The following is a 14,496-nucleotide window of genomic DNA, read 5'->3' as shown; positions in this document are numbered from 1 at the left end:
TCTTCGCATGTATAAAACGGGCACTGCGCTCGCAGCCTGCAGAGTCGGACCCATTGTTCGCCTCGTCATGGTGCGATATCGCGTGCCACCGATGTATACTGCTTTTCCTGGCACGTTTTTCTATTCTACTCGGTTTTCTTCCTCGCCAACTTTCCTATCGCGCGAGTAAAGATACGAGCTGCATCAACTTTCTCGTTGCATGATTCTATCATAATAGACAATACCTAATCACCTTGCAATTGTTACGGAAGATTTGTCATATTGTTTTTACCGTTTAAGAGGAAACGACGATGGTTAACGAAGAATAAAAAAAAAAAATTGCCAAATACTTATCAAATAATCGCAAAGCGAATAAATAATCCGAAACCAATTAAACGAAGTAAACGTAGCAAACAGTTAGCGAATATATTAACGCGGTGTTTCCTTCTAATTTATGACGATCTTATCGGAGAATATTTTTGGAATAAATTATACTGCGCATAACGAGCTCATTTTTATGAAGGCGTAGTCGATTTAAACTATGCGTTGATATTACCGCGAGCTTTATAGCGGCACTTCGATGTTGAGTAGCCGCTGATTACGTGACCACGTGGCCCGATCCTGGTACCAAGAATTCGTGTTTCGCTACTCTAACGAGGGTATTTTTTTTTTTTTTTTTTTTTTTTGATGGTAAATTCAGTCGAGAACGAGCGAGATAAAACGAATGTCCCTCGGCATTTGACTGCTATGTACGGAAACACGACTTCCTCCTGCAGCGACAACTGATTTCCCACCGGATCAGACTTCTTTTTGGATGTTTTGCGTATGTTCACTTTCAGGTCGTTTGCGGAAGAAATTGCTACGGCGGCTGAAGCAGATGGAAGAACGTAATTTTAGCTTCGTGGTTTATGAAACAACGCCGGGTTCCACAAAATTTGTACGTAGAGCAAAGATTCGCGCTTCGTTCCTTTTTCGATATCTTCCTCTGTATTAAATTTTATCAACACGGAGGAATAACTACGGACGAAAGTAGCCTTTGCCCGGAAGATCTAGGAAATGATGTCAAACGATCAAGGCAAATGGATCATCTCGTACGCAGAATTTTAAGCATGTGAAAATGGAGAAGATAAGGATATTTGTATGCGACGTGCAGTTGTGCGCGTCGATTATTACGAATTATAAATCGTCGGTTACATTTGTTGATGTTTAAAATCAATTAACGTGTCGTACTTTGCGAAAACGCGATAGGATTCGTTTCACTTAGTCATCGATGTCGCCCAACAGTGAATAATTATTAATCGCTCATCGATCAATTTATTGTCTACGCTCATACATTTTTTCTATGCATTTTACGATCTCTACGAATACAAATTTCACCTAATATAGATATTTCTTCGTCTTTCATAAAAGAAACTCCGCTGAACCAACGTTTTAGTTTCCACGGTATGGGAAATATTTCCAAATGCAAGACTTCCGTAGAAAGAAATTACAAGAGACAAAGGATTCTAGATGAAAATCAAACTACCAGAACCTTTTTAATTAATACAAAGTAGATCGATTTTCTCAAGATAATGACATTAAATAACGCTTTCGCTGCTACTGACGTATATACGCATTGCGGTGCGTCAATTAACTAATGCTACTGACGCAATTGATCTGGAACAGATAAAAGTTCGATGGGCGATATGTTGAAACAAACATTACCTAGATATTTTTTAAAATAAAAAAATGTCCGACGTAAAGTGCGTAATTTTTGACGTCACGTAGCTGTATTTTTCAAACGCCATGATACAAAGTGAATAGTAAAAGTATCGACAAATTAGGTACTATATTACAAGATACTGCATACATTTGTAAAGCATACGATTCCACGTAGAATGTAACTTTCGAGTGTAAAATTTAAATACATTACGATTCATTATCGTGAAATAGTTGCACGATAAAGGTAAATAACGAACGTAACGTGGACAGTTTCTAGCGAAACATAATATTTCCATTAGCGTGCGATGAATACGAAAAATTCAACCAAAATTAGAAAGACTAATCTATTGGGTTGGCAACTAATACTACCGCCTAATGACAAAATCCGCAGTCACATAGTTGCCAATCCAATAGAATAAACAGATACAAAAATTCCAGTTTTGCATTACGATCATTTAGAAAGTTGAATCGTTAGAAATTTTACATAATCGTTTGAAAAACTGAAATTAATGTTATAGCTGGATTTGGCGTTTAAAAATTACATTTCGCAAGAAAATTACGCAGAGAATCGTATCGTTTACTTTTGTCTTTTACAAAGTGGTTCTACAAGAAAGGATAGTGATCACCAATACAGTTCCGTTGATCTCTGTATGTGTCATTGTTAACCGTTGTTTCATTAATTATATTTCTGACAAGTGGTACGACCAAGAGGTTCTTCTCCAATCGTACACGTCATTTGCTGCGAGCGGAAGTATGCATGGACAGTTCATACGTATGCACGCGAGCGCATAAATCGGCCTCGACGCTCATCGGAATGTACTCCGATTGCTTATTCGAAGCGTGGATGCCAGCTATACTCCGATTATGCAAATATTCGCCGGTAATAACGTTAACAATGCCGGTAACTTCGTGCATGCGTGAATCCTCGCGCCTTCATTAGAGTTGCGCGCGCCAGTGTTGCAGCGCGGTTATTAATTAAACGATTTTCGCTTCGTTTTCCAACGATTTGTTTATGAATACGATGCGTTCTACAAAGATTGCGAAGATAGATCTACCTAACTGTAAAGGAATAGACGAAAATACCCGAGAGACGAGTGATTTTTTATTTTATTATTAGAATTATTTCAATATGAGAAAGGAATGAACATTTCTTTCGCGTGTAAAAATATAACCATCGTGGTAACAATACGTGCTAAATGATACTATTAAGTAAACATTTTTATTTTTATAGTAACGACAACCACAACATTGTCATCTTCAGTAGCAGCTAGAAACTTCTGATCACAGTTATACAGGGTGGTTGGTAACTGGTGGTACAAGCGGAAAGGGGATGATTCTACGCGAAAAAAGAAGCCGAAAATATAGAATAAACATTTTTCGTTTGAGGCTTTGTTTTCGAGAAAATCGACTTTGAATTTTCGCTCGGTACGCGTGCACTTTATCGCGTCTCGTTGTAAACGAGATCTCACTGTAGATCGTTGTGTCGATTGACGTTATTTTTTTAATTTTTTAAATTTTTATTCTATATTTTCGACTTCTTTTTTCGCATAGAATCACCCCTTTTCTGCTTGTACCACCAGTTACCAATCACCCTGTATATGGTGTAATGATTCTATTTAATTGTAAACTATGCATTGATACGATTCTTGTAAAAATTCTATAAGACACAGTGTTCACGTTATACTTGTTCGATAGATCTCTGAAACTTCGGAAACTTTCATGATGGTACAATATCGTTGTTCTTCGTTTGGAAAAGTCTCTGACAGACACTGTATCAAATCAATAAACGTCCGTGTACTTCCAAATAAGATCGTTTTACTTAAAAAAATGTATAAAAAAAATTGTTCACCCTTTGAATGATTCCGAATTCGCCACGTCCAACAAAAATATCACCTCCGTTGTTTTTATCACTATCGAAAATCGAATGCTACGATCCTGCGCTAGCACGTGGCACCTATGACAGCCGGTTTGTGTTGACCGGGAGTCGTCATGACAACTCGAACGATCACCACGCGACAAGGACGGCCACTTCGTCGGTGTTTCGTGCAAACTTCGTAATGGTACCGTGACGACAACGTTCGCAGCACGAATACACGAAATTTCCACTGTTTACGACGAAAATGGTGGTACTCGACAAGCGTAGATCGTTGATAGTGTCCACCGCAGGTCACTTCTTCGGCGTGCCCCTGAAAGACGACGAGACGATCGCGGACGAGCAAACAGTGTTGGACAACTTCTTGGACAGAGCCGCGTGCAGAATTCTCTGTGCACAACCGGCGGATGCGAAGGACGAGGAACTGCGGTTGAAGTTGAGTAACGAGTTACCCGTTGGGAGGAACACTCTGGTCTTCTTTAAGGTAAATAAAAAATAAAAGCAGAAGATAGAAGAAGCGTGATTACTCAACGCGTTACAAAGAATTGTAGAATATCATTTGTCATTTATTTAGCTACATTAGCTCATTAAACGATAAAAATGCACGCCATTTCGATATTTTTCTAAACATTTGTTCTTTGTTTCGATTATTCAATAACAACGACACAATTATTGCATTGTGATTCGCGTGAAGTCGTTTAAATAAAATTATAGCGTCTAAGAGAACAACGATCTTAAACTGCTTGATACCTTCTAAAGTAGAAAGTCGAACGAACTGATGAATGAAAGCTTAATATAGTTAACAGAAGCATCGGTGACAGAAAGGAATTTCCACGACCTCGTTCAAGTTACAACGACCGGCAGTGGAAAAGGATCGACGTTGCTCGAAGCTCTGCGTCAAGTATGGGCGCCAACACTTCGGTCTTCTGGTCTCAATTCATCCTATTTGAAGAAGCTGGAGGAGAATCTTCTTGGCTCGTCAGCAGCGACTTCCGTCGTCGAGGAGGAGAATTATTGGAGAAAGACATGGGAGGATGCGAAACGATCGCACGACAAAACGATTTACGCGGAGGCTGTAAAAACCTTGAGGAGCATCCGAGCCGAGTTGGAGAGCGCAGCGGTGGCTAGGTGTCGTAAAAAGAGATCATTTCAGTGAATTCTTCGGTAGTTGGATCGTGAGAAATTTTATGGAGATACGTTTTCTAGCTATCTTTGGAACATTGCGCGTGAAAGTATTACTTCTGTTACAATTGGCATGCAAAATTTGAGATAAGAAATTAAGCATATTAATTTACCTAATTGTGATTATGAAAAGTTTTGTTTCTTTTTCTTCTCTATGATATAGCATATAGGTTTTAGTCTTAATACAAAAATTTGGGATCCTTTGTTCTTTTAAACAGCTACGTATAGGAGGACTTCTGAATTTTTATTTCCAGTGCTGCAATTAGAAAATAAATAACTTTCACTTTGGTATATTTTATCTGCTATATTCCTCTTTTTCGTACACAGAGATGGGCTAATTAGCGTGGATGACGCTGTTGAAGCAGTATCAGGCTACACCGACGACTTGTGGAAGTTAGGAGATCTAATATACACCGAGGAACGTATGAAATCTTTTTTGGATGTTATTGGAGACGAAGTGGTATCTCTCGTAAGAAACACAATCGGGGAGGTAAAATATCTTAACTAATATTCTATGATAAATTACGTTTAAATGAAACTGCTAGGAACTAGTTTACTTTCTTTATCCATTTCATTTTTGTATCTTTCAAAAATCAGTTTACTTTAGTCGGCCATCGGTTTAGTTTTTTATTTAGCATAGCATTTATGAAAGAGAATTCCACGGACTTAATATATTTTTCTAAAATTTGATGAAGTTACTCGTGTTCATCCTCAAATTAGATTCGAACTAACGACGATCGAGTGAAAATTGAAGCGATATCAAGTGGTGCAGGAATTTGCGAGAAATGGACAGACATGGTGGAGAAATTCACTACGTTATTTTGGCCTCATCATTCAGTTCATCCGTGGAAGGGTGATAGTTACGTCCCCGAAAGATGTTCACGTATTGGCAAACGGCTCAGGTATCTCTTATTAATTTGCTCTTCCTGCTTTGTAGCTGGATTCAATGGGCGATTTTCTTGGTATTTAGGCAGATTGGGGAACTACGTGCTCAGTATAGGCAATTAACCAGACTGCTGACTCCTAATGAGAGATCTGGACTTGACACGGATACTTTGATGCATTGTTTCGATGATGTTAAAGGTATCCCTGCATTGTTAACATTTAATTATTGCAAAAGATACACGTGTTATTGCGTAATCTGTGATCATTGCAGCAAGTTCAGAAGTCGATCAATTTTTCCTCAGTAATATTAAAATATGTAGAATTATGTATATTTATTAAATATTCTAATAAAGGGATACGACAATAGTATCTTTTTAATGTAGAACAATTATGTATGGTAAATTACGTATAAAATCTCAAAAAATGGTACTACATTGAAAAAACATAGTATTATACAAAACTAGTCGAAAGAGTATTTAAAACGACAAAAGATACATAGAGAATGATTTATGATAAATGTAAACGCTTGATAAATAAATTGAAACATACAAATAATTTAACAAATATACGACGAAAAATCTATCCAGCGGCGGATGCTTCTTATATTAATTATTTTACCCGATTATATTTACGCACATAATGACACGCAATTAATTATACGTACATCAGTAGTCTTCGATGACGACGACAAGTGTGTTGAATGGAACCGACTCAAGAGAAAGATCGAAGAAGGGCTGGTACCCGCTGAAGAAAGAGTAGCGCAGAAACTAAAGTCACAAATTGCCGATGCTACTACTCCAAACTCTCTACTCGCTGAATTTCGACGGTACTTCGAACTAATAAAGAGAGATGGTTTAAAAAGGGCTTTACGCGGAGAACGAGAGGCTTTGCTCTCAGCTTACGGGGATCTTACAGGTAATTCTAAAGGAGAAAAGGAATCGAAACTCCAATGAATTCAGAATGATTTCGATTATAATATTATAACCTTTTGTCCACGTTCTTACGTTTTAACTTCTCATTTTCTGCGTCATTGATCGGCGGATCTAAAGAGAATTGCTTGGCCGGGCCGGATACGGCAGACTTGTTGGATAGTCCGAGAATACTTCAAGAGGTTCAAGCTGCCAGATCTGCGGAATTAAGATTGGAAAGTTTAAATAAATTAGGAAAGGAATTGCTTGCGGATCTTCCTGGTTACGATGACATCTCTTTGAGAGTAACGACAGCTCTGAGAGACGTTGAAAGGAAAAGACAAAGCTTCGTTGATACTTGGGTAATCGTATTATTTCAAGGTCTTATATTATCCTATAGTCTCCCTATAAAGCACAATTCGCTTGTCAGACTGAAGAAACTAAAGAAGCTGTCGCGAGAAAGGAACTGACGCTAGGCACTGACTCTGCGGTGGTGGAGTTAACTGGCACCAGTATGATGAGGGTCACGTACGATCCAAAGCTAATGACTTTGATCAGAGAAGCTAGGGCACTTTCGAGTCAAGGTGTCGAACTTCCTCGTGAAGTGAGGGAGCTAGTTGAAAGAGCAGGTTCTTTAGCTGGACGTGCCAGAGCTCTACAACAGGTCGCCACCTTTCACAACACGATTGGCGATCGTATGGTACCGTCTCAGAGACCTTTAATGCTCACGACCGCGCTCGAATTGGCACGAGCCGTTCAAGAACAATCTGGTGTAGTTTGGTCCGATCCTCAGGCTGTTGATGCTTATACCGCTAGGTTGAAAGAATTGGTAATTTTTCAATCTTCTTTGCGATTCATTTAATCTGCAGTTTGCAATGCATTTATGTCACACCGATTTTACAAAAATATATTTATGTATAGCATATGTATCATATGAACATTTGCAACGTATCTAGGATGAATATAATAGTGAAATATAAATTAAATAATTGGGGGTTTGAAGGCTTAAAAAAGAAGAAACACTTCAGAAACAGTGAAAAATAATAAAATAAAACAAATTATTTATATTTTATTTTTAATACTTTCGACCTATTTTACTGAAGATTGACTTATACATGTAATAGATACCGTAAAGAAGCGTAAAAGTAGACAGTGAATTGATTAGAATTGATTACCAACTAATTCACGTATTTTGTTTTTTACTTTTTATTGAGAAAGGTAAGAAAGTTTGCGCAACAGAATTCGGAGTTAGCTGCGAAGCACAGTTCTTTACGGGACCTGGTATCGAATTTACTGAAAGGAGACGCTGTCAATATGATCGGAAATCAGAATGCTTGGAAAGACGCATTGACGAGCATGAGGACGATCGTCGATACTGTCGAAGCTGAGTACGGAAATACGAAAGCATGGAAATTACATTGGGATAGACAACTGCTCAAAGCATTAGGTGTGGCTTATAGGTAAACTGTGGAAAGCTCAAATCTACTGTAATTATTTTATAGTAATTGGAAATCTCGTTAAAAGAAACGAAATACTTGGTCATTTTGAAAATTTCATTTGCAAAATCTTTGAAATTTAGCGATGTTCGAAGAGTTCCACACGATTTTTAAGCTACTCTAAACGACACTGAAACTTTAAAAAGTTACTTCAAATAATTCTAAGCAAATGGACCAGTACCGAATCGCTTTAGAAGCTACTAGAAACTTTGAATAATTCATTTGATTTATCCTCAACAATTAAACTATACATCACACTTTCCATTATTCTTTATTTCCTCATGAAAGGAAGATACGTAAAAGAAGCTTCCTTTGTTAAATAAAATCGAAACAAAAATCCCTCCACTTCTATCTTAGTCAAGTCCTATCAGTCTATTTAATTTTCGTATTCATAGATAATCCGTGTACGAAATAGAATAATAAAACAAAAACTTTTTCTCTGCGCCAGAGGAGCGTTACCGTCGTTGCTGAAAAAGTTGCCAGAAGTTAAAGTGGAATTGACGTTCCGGGACGGGTCTCTGCAATGGCGACCGTCCCTCGAGGAGGTCCGTGCCAAGTTGTACTCGTCGATCCGTCGATCCCTATCGATCCCCATGAATTTCAGAGGCGTTGGCGACGCGGCCGAAGCGCATTTCGGTGCTTTGATACAAAGGAGCTGTTATTTGTACGGTGGCGTTTATAAGCAGGCTGAAATCGCTCTTTCCGCTTTGGAAACGCTGCGAACGAAATGGCTGTACCTGGCTGCGCCAGCGACGATCGATGCTGCTGAAAGGTACGTACTTCTTGCAAAATTAAGAACAAGTTAATGCGCTGCTTTCGTGGAAGAAGGCTCCTTTGATGATATACAAAGCACAGTAGTAATCTTTTTCGAGTTTTCTTTTTCATTTCATTCTGTTCCGACGATCTAATTACTTACAGGATGGCCTCAATACTAATGCATTAGTAAATTACTTTATCCAAGACCCTATACTACGTAATAAGAATATTATTAGTTGCGATTTAATTAAAATTACTTTCATACTACATACTACGTAGGAAGCTAGCGTTCTAAACGTTAACAGAATTTAATGTTTCATATCTTTCTATACTTAATAAACTTTCATATTTACAACTACTTAATAGTCAAAGTTTTAATGAAAAGGCTGAAAGGAAGATCACCGCAAGAATGGACAAGAGCGTTTAAAGACGCCAAGCAATGGGCTCAAGAGGTTAGTAGATAATATTACCAAAAATTTATTACGCTATTGTTTCTTATTAAACTACTTAGCTACAGTTTAATAATTAAATTAGGTCGGAAGATTACGCGGAAGCGAAGTGAAGATCTGGTGCATCAGCGTGGATACGGCAACAACCAGAAACGACTTAGAATCAGCTTCTCGTCGTTATTGGGAACGTTTGTGTTCCGATTTAAGGGTAGAAGCCTCTTCCAGACTAGTTGCCATCGTGGAGTTTCTTTCATCCGCCTCGAAGGAACTCGAACGTAGACCCCGAAACGTGGAGGAAGTTGGATCGGCCTATGAAGCTCATGCACGAATCCAGGCGCAATCTTCCGGTATGGCTGAAGAGGTGGAAGCCATTGCTGGCCTCTCTAAAGTGCTGGCTGCTTGGACTAGCGAGAAGCTCGAAGGTAATTACGGTGCTTATTGCACTAATTAATTAACTATGGTTCTCATAGAATAAATTATCGATGACACTAAGCTAAATCTCTTTGGTGCTGCCAGGTAAATGACAATATGATTGCATGACGTACAGTCAAAATAATAAGATACGATGTAGGATAAATTTAATTGTGAAACAAAGTGAATGTAAGGAAAAAAGTCCTATGACTAACAGAATTGTTACATCATTATTAACTTATCCAGCGAAGTTTAATTTAAGTATATGTGTACTGCTGGAAATAGTTCGAGTATTGCCACTGTGAACGATTTTGTTGCACTAATCGAGCAAATAGAAACGAAGAATTCTTAGAAGTTTAATATGTCATCGTATAATGAATATTCATCGTAAAAGGATAATTATGGAAATGTACAGGTAGGCGGAGAGCGTATAAAAGTCGAAACGATTCGTCAGTTGCCTTAAGCAATGTATTATTTTAAATAAGAATTATAAAAGATTCTAAACAATTTTTAAAATTACGTAAGTATTATGTGGAAGGTAATATTGTTGCTATATGAAAGCAATATATGAAAGTAAGTCAAAGAATATTTCCTTGTTCCATGATGTTTCCATACGTACTCATAGCGGCAATTCGATTGCCCGTAGGAAATAATTTTGAAAACGTAAGAGCTTATACTCTTTCACATATCAAATCGCATTTGTATTTCTATTGATCATACATAAATAACGTAGTAGGATTCAATATTCAGGTAGACAGGAAGCGAAAATAAAATAGGAACAAGTAATTTTGTTCTCAGAGAGGGAAGCATAAGAAAGGATTCTTTATGCAAATACCTGATGCCCTCGCGTGTAAGAGAGGACTTTGCTAGATGTTTCTATTAAAAAATTTAAATTGCCCGCGGACTTAAAATAAAAAAGGACGAAGTCAACAGAAAATTACTTTCCTATATATCCTACATATATTATGCATAAAAATGTCAATCAGTTGTCGAACATGTTTTGAATTATAACAAGCTGTAATATAACTTGTTCAATGTAGTTTGCTAACTTCAGCTTACATCCACGTAATCGCAGTGTCTTTTATAATAATTCAAGCTCACATATATTTATGAATAGCACCAACACCGTCATTAATAACTGAAATTATTCAATTTTATAATTTTTTAATTCTCAAACTTTTTAAAAAATTTAATTAACCTAAAAAAAAAAATAAACTTGAAAAATTCATCAAAACAGGCGTCAGCGCAGCGTACACAGCTTGGCAAGACCTAGCCGACCGCTTGGAGCGTCACAAGGCTGTAATAGATCGTGAACTCGAGGATGCAAGGGTGAATCTTCGTCACAGAGCTATAGCTCTGCGAGACGAGATCGAAAGGTGGCAAGCGAAATGGTCCTCGAAACCGGAAATCCTCACCTTAGACTGGATTATCTCCATGAAAGAAAGATGGACATACCTGAAGGAGCAATTAGAAATTTTGACAAACGATTGTCGAAAGATCGAACTGAATGTCGATGACGTCCTAGAGGACAACGAAGAAAATATGAGAACATTGGAACTACAGATGGAGGTAGAGGAATCTAATTGTCGATTCCAAGCTGAGTTTCTGGAAGAATTAAAGAATCAGGAGGATGAAGAGTGGACCGTGGCTAGAAGAAGACTACCTAGACTTCATGACTGGCTCGATTCCTGGGAAAGTAGAATAAAAGTTCAGTTAAAGGATCGACTGAAAGAACAATCGATGGACCAGAAAGATAGTTTAGAAATGGACACGTTTGTTGGGAAGAAGGTTCGCGAGGTGAGAGGGACCATCGAATGGTTACAGCTTCTTCGTGGTGACGAGATTGCAGAGGAACATTGGGGAGAGTTGATGTCACTCTTGGAGTTAAAAAATGTCAAAAGCGTGAGGGATATCACGTTGGGTCATCTGTTTCGTTCTGCGGACAACATTCGGGACAATGTTGATAAAATAAAGGTGATAAGTCAGATGTCTATTTTATAATTTCAATTCTTCGACTGCTGATAATGCCGATAGGCGTTTTCATAAAAGTTTATTTATAAATTTAATTTATTAAAACTAAGGATTTATTAAGACTAAGAAGCGCCGCTTGTTACATTATATATGATTTATCAAAGTATCATTCTAAAAAGTAATAATTATATTTTATCATATCACATAACATTGTTTGTGCTATCGAAATTAAAACAGACTGACGGTTCCTTAAATATTAGTATTCTTTTTGTACTATAAATGATATAAAGGGGATTCTACGTTGATTCTATAGTTACATTTAACGTATCGTGCTCTGTATTTGTGACAACTATAGCTGTGTCATCGGACTATAGACAGAAAACACTTTGCTTTCGAGTGGCAGTCAGGGGATTAGAAAATGGAAAGATCCGATTGTTAAGAAGGTTTGCCGCGTCTATTATATATTTTAATGTCTGATTTTTTAAAGGAAATAACGAAGAGAGCTGCGGCAGAAAGCGGAATTCGACAAGGCTTAATGGAATTGGAATCTTGGGAAGCGTCCGCTCATCTGCAACTTCAAGAATCGAAGGACAGTAGAAACGCCGGTATCGTTCTTGTTGAAGAATACGGCAGTTTGTTAGCTCGAGCAGGTGAATGGCTGATTAACGAAAACGATTAATCAAAGCATCGAACTTTCTTCCGAATAATAATGAAATTTATCCGATGGTTAAAAGGTGAATTGAGGCTGCTGTTGGAGGGTGCAAAGGGCGCGTCAGGTTACGAAAGGTTCGCAGCCAGAGTTGCAAGATGCGAAGCTGGATTGTCCGAAGTGGAAGAACGAATAAAGGTCTTGAGTACCATACAGAGGAAGTGGGTTTACTTAGAACCAGTCTACGAAGGCGGTGCAGCCCCAAATGACACCGGTAGATGGTCCAGGGCTAATAAAGAATTTAGGTAATCAATATTTAACGACTAAACTACATTGGTAAATTTGACACAAAAGATTCTACCAAATATTTTTAATCGAAATTTCTTTTATGCGTTGCTTCTTTATGGTTTATGTCTTATATTTATTTTAATTACATTGGAAATTATTAATCAGGTTAGATGTCTTATGGTATATGAAATAAATATTTAGGTATCTTATGGGCGAAGTGTCTCGTGATCCGAGAGTGTCATCTTTGAGAAGACTTCCACTTTCAGCTTTCACGAATCTGAAAGATTTACTTGACAGGTGTCAGAAAAGCCTCGACGAATATTTGGAGGTATAACAGATATCTATTTTTATTATTTGGGATTTACTATTATTTATTTGTGACTTTATATTTTATTAACATTTATATTTTTGTACAATAATTCTGTTTAGCCATTATTTTCTTAGAATGCGGTATATTATGATTATATTTGAAACTTCATATCGCCTTTTTTAAAGGAGAAGCGTTCGTCTTATCCACGGCTATACTTTTTAAGCGACGAAGACCTTCTTGAATTAGTGTCAGCCAGTGGACGAGGCCTGGAAGCTCACCTATCGAAACTATACCAAGGGGTTGGTTCGATAATAAAAGACGATAATGGACTGACGGCTGTTGTATCGCCAGAAGGTGAAATATTGCAGTTACCTAAGCCTGTCGATCTTCGGGACCCATTACCACGCTGGTTGAGTAACCTCGAGGATGGAATGAGAAATGCACTCCGACAAAGTTTGGAAAAATGTTTGGTAGATGCTACGCCTGATCCATCATCCTATCCAACTCAAGTAAAATCAATTAATTTTTTATTCATCTATGTACAGTAAAAAATAACGCTAAATAAATTATAAAAATATTGTTATAGATGCTTGAATACTTTTTGCGTAAACTAGCAATTCTTTCTTTAAACAAAACCTAATATAAAGATATTATATAATTACTAATTATTTTATTAGTTTCGTAACAAAAAAAAATAATAATCAATTGGACAAACAATTGAACTAAATACTAAATAATAAGTCTATATTAATTTCAGCAAAATTGAATAATAAATTTGGTCTGTTATCGAGCGATCTTTTAATTTAACTTGAAGCTTCTTATTAGTAGAAAATTTACATATAACATAATTTACATATAACACTGAATAGAAAAGTGATAAACGATCGAAGAAAAGATGTACGAAAGAATAAAGATTATTGGGAAAAATCCAAAGCTCTTAGACATGTTTTTGATATTATTAATAATTATCTTTCATACGTATTAAGGTGTTACTGCTGTCAGAAAAAATTCGTTTCACGGAACGATGCGAAAGCGCCTTGAAGGAAGGTGGTTCAGCTTTAAAGAACCTTGTCGAATATCTGGAGACACAAAGAGCGAGATACAGAGGCTTAGAAGATGCTGGTGATAAATTAACAGCATTAAAAGCACGCGGGCTTCTGCTTGATACCGTTCACCATCTGGAGATAGCTAGAAATCTGTTAAACGTCACACAACGGGAAGAAAGCACCGTTTGGGCCTGGCAGAGACAACTAAGAAGTTATAGGACCGTAAGATTCTCATCCATTCAGTTAATTTTATTTTTACTTTATTTCATTTCTACCTTGCTTTTCCTTGAATTAACTTCAAATACCAAGAAAATGATATTTTACGTTGACAAAAACACGTTAACATTACGAAAACGTGTCTCGAGACAATGAAATTACAAGTTCGTTGATTGTGAAAATAAAAGAATTATACTTGTGGAAGTTTAGAAATATGATCGACTGAAATTCTGAAAATTTTGTCTTACATACATTATTATCATCATAATTGTAAACCTAAGTAATTTTGAAAAAGCAAGTGCAATGTCAAGTTCACGCTCCCGATATATTTTCGATATTAACTTTAAATAGCCACAAAATAGACGATTGTCTTTAA

The 14,496-nt window shown here is 37.1% G+C and overlaps 1 protein-coding gene across 1 annotated transcript in view; it reads left to right on the top strand.

Moving 5' to 3' along the window:
* The first annotated feature begins 3,604 nt into the window (after nt 1–3,604).
* LOC117233275 (cytoplasmic dynein 2 heavy chain 1) overlaps nt 3,605–14,496 on the top strand; it is a 32,342-nt gene continuing 21,450 nt past the window's right edge. The window contains exons 1-18 of the mRNA XM_033493409.1: nt 3,605–4,037; nt 4,353–4,681; nt 5,063–5,225; nt 5,456–5,637; nt 5,706–5,818; nt 6,290–6,535; nt 6,670–6,890; nt 6,959–7,357; nt 7,747–7,988; nt 8,473–8,796; nt 9,166–9,232; nt 9,315–9,651; nt 10,878–11,614; nt 12,099–12,261; nt 12,346–12,565; nt 12,750–12,876; nt 13,044–13,367; nt 13,845–14,126. Coding sequence (XP_033349300.1) covers nt 3,801–4,037; nt 4,353–4,681; nt 5,063–5,225; nt 5,456–5,637; nt 5,706–5,818; nt 6,290–6,535; nt 6,670–6,890; nt 6,959–7,357; nt 7,747–7,988; nt 8,473–8,796; nt 9,166–9,232; nt 9,315–9,651; nt 10,878–11,614; nt 12,099–12,261; nt 12,346–12,565; nt 12,750–12,876; nt 13,044–13,367; nt 13,845–14,126 — 4,713 coding nt within the window. The 5' untranslated portion in view covers nt 3,605–3,800. The remainder of the gene's footprint in view (nt 4,038–4,352; nt 4,682–5,062; nt 5,226–5,455; nt 5,638–5,705; nt 5,819–6,289; nt 6,536–6,669; nt 6,891–6,958; nt 7,358–7,746; nt 7,989–8,472; nt 8,797–9,165; nt 9,233–9,314; nt 9,652–10,877; nt 11,615–12,098; nt 12,262–12,345; nt 12,566–12,749; nt 12,877–13,043; nt 13,368–13,844; nt 14,127–14,496) is intronic.

Source organism: Bombus vosnesenskii, unplaced genomic scaffold (genome assembly GCF_011952255.1).
Source record: "Bombus vosnesenskii isolate JDL3184/JDL3185 unplaced genomic scaffold, Bvos_JDL3184-5_v1.1 scf7180000013295, whole genome shotgun sequence".
NCBI classification, from domain to species: domain Eukaryota; kingdom Metazoa; phylum Arthropoda; class Insecta; order Hymenoptera; family Apidae; genus Bombus; species Bombus vosnesenskii.
Note: the sequence above shows the minus strand (reverse complement) of the source record. Positions and strands in the feature narration are given on the sequence as shown.